The sequence below is a fragment of the Babylonia areolata genome, chromosome 18 (genome assembly GCF_041734735.1).
Source record: "Babylonia areolata isolate BAREFJ2019XMU chromosome 18, ASM4173473v1, whole genome shotgun sequence".
NCBI classification, from domain to species: Eukaryota; Metazoa; Mollusca; class Gastropoda; order Neogastropoda; family Buccinidae; genus Babylonia; species Babylonia areolata.
Window position 1 is genome coordinate 4855717 of NC_134893.1, and position 7500 is coordinate 4863216.

The 7500-nt window shown below is 43.3% G+C and overlaps 1 protein-coding gene across 1 annotated transcript in view; it reads left to right on the plus strand.

The window, feature by feature from the left end:
* Positions 1-3336, plus strand: part of LOC143291840 (rhodopsin-like) — a 13414-nt gene extending 10078 nt beyond the window's left edge. Inside the window, exon 3 of the mRNA XM_076601958.1 lies at positions 2549-3336. Coding sequence (XP_076458073.1) covers positions 2549-3336 — 788 coding nt within the window. The remainder of the gene's footprint in view (positions 1-2548) is intronic.
* The last annotated feature ends 4164 nt before the right edge of the window (positions 3337-7500 follow it).

Here is a 7500-nt window from a genome sequence, read left to right on the forward strand (position 1 = left end):
TGGGAGGTGTGGGGTGGGGGGGAGGGGGGGGGTCAGGGGGTATAAATTATTTATGGTGAGATGAAGGTGGAGAAAATTAATGCCAAGCACTGACATACCGTCTTAGAAGAGAGACAGAGACAGAGACAGACACATACCGTCTTAGAAGAGAGAGAGAGAGAGAGAGAGAGAGAGCGGACATTGTACACTGGAAATCGAATCTGTTTCTTATCATCGCCAAGAAAGGTCTTTTGACACGGGAGGCGTGGGGGGCCGGGGTCGGGGGGGCGGGGGGGTTGCGGGGGGGAGGGGGGGGGGGGGGGGCAACAACATAAAATGACGTATCTCAAAGTCAGCATGAAACCAAAACCAAACTCTCAACCACTAGGTCAGTTTTAAGCCATGAAAATGTGCGATGATTTGGAAACACTTCAGCCCCAATCTGCCCCTCCCCCCCCCCCCCAAAAAAAAAAGAAAAACACACAACCTTTAAAAAAAAAAGAACAATAGAGAAAGCGGGGGTGGGGGGGAGTGTAACACAATAAAGACAAAATGACTCGAGCGTCCAATCCAAGTATGTATGTTTTCTTCTCTCTCTCTCTCTCTCTCTCTCTCTCTTTTTCATATAAAAGCTCCGCCCGGGAGAGTGAACATTCGTCATTTTGACAGGTTTTGAACTCCAGAACCTGACAGTTTTTCTGACTGATCTGCCCTGTGTGTTTTCTCCTAGTGTTGTTTGCTGTTCCACCTCCACCCCCGCCCCCGCCCCTATTATTTCAAGCTCTGTGTGGTTTATTTGTAAGCGCTGCGCCCAGTACACAATGCTTTAACGTGTATGATCCGTGGTCAGAAGGGTCTTTCTAGACAGCAGTTACCTGTTGTTGTTGGTAGTTTTTGACTCACTTGTGTAAACAAAGTGAGTCTATGTTTTAACCCGGTGTTCGGTTGTCTGTGTGTGTGTGTGTGTGTGTGTCTGTGTGTGTGTGTCTGTGTGTCCGTGGTAAACTTTAACATTGACATTTTCTATGCAAATACTTTGTCAGTTGACACCAAATTAGGCATAAAAATAGGAAAAATTCAGTTCTTTCCAGTCATCTTGTTTAAAACAACATTGCACCTCTGGGATGGGCACAAAAAAATGAAAATGAAGCCTAATTATATGCAAACTGCATTTACTGTTATATTTATATTTTTTGTATTCTCTAAACTTGGCACTTTGATCTGATATTCTGACCCAACAACAAGAGCAGTCATTACTATCATTTTTTGTTCAAACAGGAACTTCTTTTGCAAAGCATGGAAGTTTTATTTATTTTGCAAACGTTTTGGTGTACATAGTAAAAAAGGGAAATTACTCTGTAATTAATGCTAGGGGAGTTAATTTGCTTTAAACTGATCTTTCTCATCTTAAACATTACATTTTGAAATTATACTCAATACATAAAAAGCTTGGGGTTTTTTAAGTGTATCACAAGTGAGTCTTGAAGGCCTTGCCTCTCTTGTTTTTTATGCTATGGTGATCGTGTTGTGGATGATGACGGCGACGAAGATGACCATGGTGATGATCAACGATGTCGAATAGTGGTTGCGATGGCAATAATGATGATGATGATGATGATGATGATGATGGTTGTGACACTAGTTATGGTGATTATGGCTGTGATGACGATGACGACGACGATACTATGTTGGTGGTTGTGGTGGTATTGATGATGATGACGACGATGATGATGATTATGAGGACGAAAAATGATGGCTATGGCGTTATAATGATGGTGATGGTGGTGTCACCGGTGTTGGTAATAATCATGATGACGATGACGACATCGACGACGATATGATGACGATGATGGTGGTGCTGGTGGTGATGATGATGATGATGATAACGATGATGATGATGATGATAACGACGGAGACGGTATATGGCAATGATGACGAATAGTGACATGTGGTTACGACATTATGATAATGGTGACACTGGTGATGGTAATTATGGCGATGATGATGATGATAACGGTGACAATGATGATGATCATGATGTGCCTGAACCCCCTTCGTGTGTATACGCATGCAGAAGATCACATACGCACGTTAAAAATCCTGTAATCCATGTCAGCGTTCGGTGAGTTAAAGAAACAAGAACATACCCAGCATACCCAACAGCCCCGAAAACGGAGAATGGCCGCCTACATGGCGGAGTAAATAAACAAATGGGTCATGCACGCAAAATGTTACATGTCTGAGTGTGTAGGTAAGTGTGCGTGCCTGAAATCTAATTGAATGACACAGGAAACGAATGATGAGCGCCCAATGGCAGCCGTCAGTCGGCTCTACCCAGGTAGGCAGCCTGGTTGTGGAAATGACCCCGTGTTTGTAAAGCGCTTTGAGCTTGGTCAACGACCAAGAATAGGCGGCTGTATAAGTATCTATATCATTCATTCATACATTCATTCATCATGCTGATGTCGGTAATAACGCCCATCACTACCACTAAGTAGATGACGACAATGACGATGCTGATGTCTCCTCTCTGTCTCTCCCCTCCACCTCCCACCCCACCCCCTCGCAGTGTGCCAGACCTACGGGGTACTGACGGCGGCAGCAGGCCTGGTGACCATCAACACTCTGGCCGTCATCTCCCTGGACCGCTACCGTGCCGTCACCCACCGCCTCACCACCCACCCCCGGGGCCCCTCCCGCTTCACGCTCCTCGCTGTGCTGGGCGTGTGGCTCTACTCCCTCGCCTGGGCCTTGGCGCCCGTGCTGGGCTGGGGCAGCTACGTGCTGGACGGGATCGGAACCACATGCACCTTCGACTTCTTCACGAGGACCCGGGGCAACGTGTCGTTCATCCTGTCCGTCACGATCGGGAACTTCGTGCTGCCGCTGAGTCTCATCCTCTTCTCCTATTCGGGGATCTGGCTCACGGTGCGTAGCACGCACTGCTCGCTCCGCCAGACCTCCGCCATCGTGTCGGTGGGCGCGCGGCGGAGGCGGGGTCCGGGCCGCTTCCAGGCGGACCTCAAGACGGCGGGGATCATCCTGGGCATCGTCCTGGCCTTCCTCCTCACCTGGACCCCCTTCCTCGTCGTCTGCCTCCTGGGGCTGTTCGGCCAGGGAGGGGCGGCGGAGGTGACGGTCATGACCTCTGTGCTGCCCAGCGTGGTGGCCAAAACCTCCACGGCCCTGAACCCTGTACTCTACTCCATCTCCCACCCCAAGGTCAGGCGGAAGTTGCTGGTCCTGGTGTCCTGCCTGCCCGGGGCCAGGAGGTGCTACAGCCAGGCCCCCACCTCCTCCTTCTTCTCCTCCTCCGTGGTCACCAACAACAGCTGGACTGTCAACAGAGGGTCCTGAAGAAGGCGTGCTGAGAACGCTGAGGAATGGAGAAAAGAATGGTTAAGACGCTTATCTGCTAATACTGTGCACGTGAGGGTCTTTGTTCCAATCACGATCTCGCCCTTTCTTCGAAGTTTGTCTATAAAAATCAAACAGTGTCTGATCATTTGCGTGAGACGATAAATCGAGGTCACGTTCGCAGAACGTACTTAGTGCACTCAGAGAAAAAAAAAAGAACAAAAACAAAAACAAAAAAACCAACCTGGCGACATAAGTGTTGTCATTACCAAAGTAATGTACTTAGTGCACTCAGAGAAAAAAAAAGAACAACAACAACAAAAAATAACCTCTGTGTGTGTGTGTGTGTGTGTGTGTGTGTGTGTGTGTGTGTGTGTGTGTGTGTGTGAATGCACGCATTCATGCATGCACTCAAGGCCTGACAAAGCGCGTAGGGTCAAGCTGCTGGTCAAGCACACACCATGCAGATGTGGTGGTTGTGTCGCGTGTATCGATTGATCCGAACGCAGTGGTGCCTCCTCCTTGGGAAACTGAAACTGAAAATGAAACTGCAAGAAAGACAGAGGGAATAGGGGATGGGGGGGGAGCTGTGACTGGGAAGCATGCAACCCTCCCTCCCCCCCCCTTTCCCCCCCACCCCCACCCCCATCCCACCTCTCTTTGACAGCGCAGCAACTGGCAAGCTCCACAGTGTGTGACTTGAAGTAGAAAAAAGGAAAAAAGAAAAGAAAAAAAAGGAAATAAAAAAAATCCAATTGTTCAAGTTACAACTGTTTTATTATAAGATTTGTTTTGTTTTTGTTGTGTTTTTTTTTATGGCAGCTTTTGGGAAGTCTTTAGACTGTGATGATTCTCCTTGCATGAATCGTGGAACCCATAAACTTGTGGAAGTGGGTGTCTTTTGATCGTACACTACGCTAAGGAGAATGGGTGTAGCAGAGGAGGCAACTGCTGTTCCGACTATTTGTGCTAGAATTTGATTATAGTGGAGAGTGTCTTGCCCAAGTTACATCCCCACTCTCTCGGCCAAGAGGGTTTTTAGGACAGTCGGCGTTTGGATGGTTCCCAAAGGCCAACTAGCCCACAAGGCTGCAGCACTAAGAGCCAGTGCAATTTTGCCTCCTAGTTTGAGAGTCATAGTCCTTCACAAAAGACTAAGCTGTAAATGATTTCCCATTGACTGGAGAAACCATTGATAATACAGCTCTCACTTTGCTGTTGGCCCAAATGTAAACTTATATCAATCTATGGGTTGATTAAACACACAGAGAAAAGAAAACGAGAACAAAGTGGAGTTCATCGAAATTCATCTGTCACAGTAACTGGACCAGAGCCATCGGCGAGAAAATAGTTTGATGTCCTAAGGGACAAAACTCGAGTTGGGTCTAATCATACATGAAAAAATGGTTCTGTCCCTTACTATTCAAATTGTCCCATCGAGCATTTTTTTGTTTGTTCCCCCTACCCCCACCTCTCTCTCTCTCTCTCTCTCTCTCTCTCTCTCTCTCATCTTTTATCTTCTTTATTCATTTCATATACACCCCCCCACACACACATCTCTCTCTCTCTCTTTCTCTCTCTCTCTCTCTCTCTCTCGCTCTCTCTCTCTCTCTCTCTTCTTCTTCTTCTTCTCTTCTCTTCTTCTTCTTCTTCTTTCAATATTCTCTCTCTGTTTTTTCTCGTGCTATACATTCTCAATTTTGAACCCCAGGGCTGGGTGGGGAAAAGCATTCTTGTTACTGTGCTTTTCTCAATACCGTGGTAAAATGAAATTTCCATCGTTCGTTAAATTTCGTTCTTTATGTCTTCTGTTTTTTTCCCAGTGTAAGCAGTTTTAAAAAGATTCTATAATGGCGGAGGAGGTGTTTGTCGCTGATACAACTTTTCTTACTACTTTCTTAATGTTGGAAAGTTGTGCTAGGTGTTTTTATTTCATTTTTCAACACTTTTATTGATGACCTTTTTATTTATGTGTGTGTGTGTGTGTGTGTGTGTGTGTGTGTGTGTGTGTGTGTGTGTGTGTGTGTGTGTGTGTGTGTGTGTGTGTGTGTGTGTTGTTGTTGTTGTTGTTGTTGTTGTTTTGTTGTTAAGAATTGTTATCGCCAGTCGAAGGTAAACAAAGACAGTAACGGTATGACACGAATTGACAGGTGATTTTGTGACAATTAACTCATCATCTGGAGGTTACTGATTGGAATGAGTGTGCGTGTGTGTGGCGGGGGACGGGTGATGTGGGTGAAATATCAACTGATTGTGTACAATGTGTGTGTGTGTGTGTGTGTGTGTGTGTGTGTGTATGGATATGAATGTGTGTGTGTGTGTGTGTGTGTGTGTGTGTGTGTGTGTGTGTGTGTGTGTGTGTGTGTGTGTGTGTGTGTGTGTGTGTCTGCGTATGGTGGGGGGCGGATAATGTGGATTAAGTATACTCATTGTATACAATATATATGTATATGTTCCAATGAACCAAGGCATTTTGAGTTTGACTTGCGTGTGTGTGTGTGTGTGTGTGTGTGTGTGTGTGTGTGTGTGTGCGTGCGCGCGCGCACGCGCACGTGAGTGTATTGAGACGGGTGGATGATGACGAAAAATTTTAACAAAATCGTTTATGCTACCCACACCTTGGTTTAAGTAACCACACTTCGCCACACTTTCGAACAGACAAAGTTACCCTCTTTTTTTTTATCTTTTCTCCAACATTCGAACAGCATTCTATAAGTTTTAAAGCGTATGCAAGTTTCATCCATTTGCATCAATATAAGCCAATATCGTACACACCGAACAGCAGAATGTGCAGCTATGGCGTGTCTATCAGTTCAATAAAAGAATAAACAGCTCATTATGCATCGTGAAAAATAAAGGTACGGTGTCTTCCATGATTAAGTATTTCAATCACCAATTCTTTAAAAAAAAAAATTTAAAAAAAAGATTGAGAGAGAGAGAGAGAGAGAGAGAATGATACTGGGCATTCACCAGTTTGCTATACTCCTGTTGTACATTTGATATAAGCTGTTAGTGCATTTTTTTACATAATCATACATACTCTGAATGCACTTTCCTCTTTTGTCCTACACACATATAATATATATGTGTCGAAAAACCCCCCCCCCTCCCCTTTTTTTAAATCCCCTTTTTTAAAAAAAAAACCCCAACCCCCCAAAAACCCCCCCAAAAAAAAAAAAAAATTTTTTTCTTTTTTTTTTTTTTTTTTTTGGAAAAAATAAAAAAATTTTTTAAATTTTTTTTTAAAAGGAAAGTTTGGGGGGGGCCACGGGAAATTATTTGTAAAATAAACTCATGTTCGGATTGCTATGGCCCCAAATAGTATAAAAACGTGACAGTTTTTTGTTGTTAGGGTTTTGAAAGTTTAAAAAAAGGGGGGGTTTTGGGGTGTGGAATTTAACAAATTTAAAAAAAAAATCTTTTAAAAATAGGGAAAAACCAAAAACAACAATGAAAAAAAACCCTTGGGTTTTTTAAAAATTTTTGTTTTTCCGCACCAAAAAATGAAAACGATATCCAAATTACAACCCCCCAAATAACCCCCCCCCTTTTAAAACCAAAATTAAAATGAAGAAAAACCTCCTTTTTTTAATTTTTCTAAAAAAAGAAAAAAAAAATTTTTCTATAAAATTATAAAAAAGAAGTCTTTTTGAAATTACGGGAAAAATAAAAAACCAAAAAAAAAAAACCTTCACCCCCCCCAAAAAAAACCCCCCCGGGGGGAAAAGACGCCGCCCAGATAGAAAATTACCACAAACCCTTTAAAAAAAAAAAAAAAAATAAGAATTGGAAAGAGAGAAGAAAGAAAAAGGGGGGGGGGGGGGGGTTGCCCCTCTTCTTTCCTCCTTCTTTTTTTCCCCTTTTCCCCTTTTCTTTCTCTCCCCCTTTCCTCCTTGGGGTTCAAAATTTAACTTATTTTTTTTTTTTTTTTTTTTGGGGTTTTGTTTTTTTTTTTTTTGGGGTGGGGGAAAACGAATGCACTAAAAGGAACCACCAAACATATTCACCAAATCAGTTTTGCCCCTAAATTTATTCCCCAATTATTCAAAAAATTTTAAAAACCCCAAACAAAAAACCCCAAAAAAAACCAAATTTTTATCACAAACAAATTTTTTTTTTTTAAAGGGAAAAACGGGTTAAGATATAATTTAAATTTTTTTATTT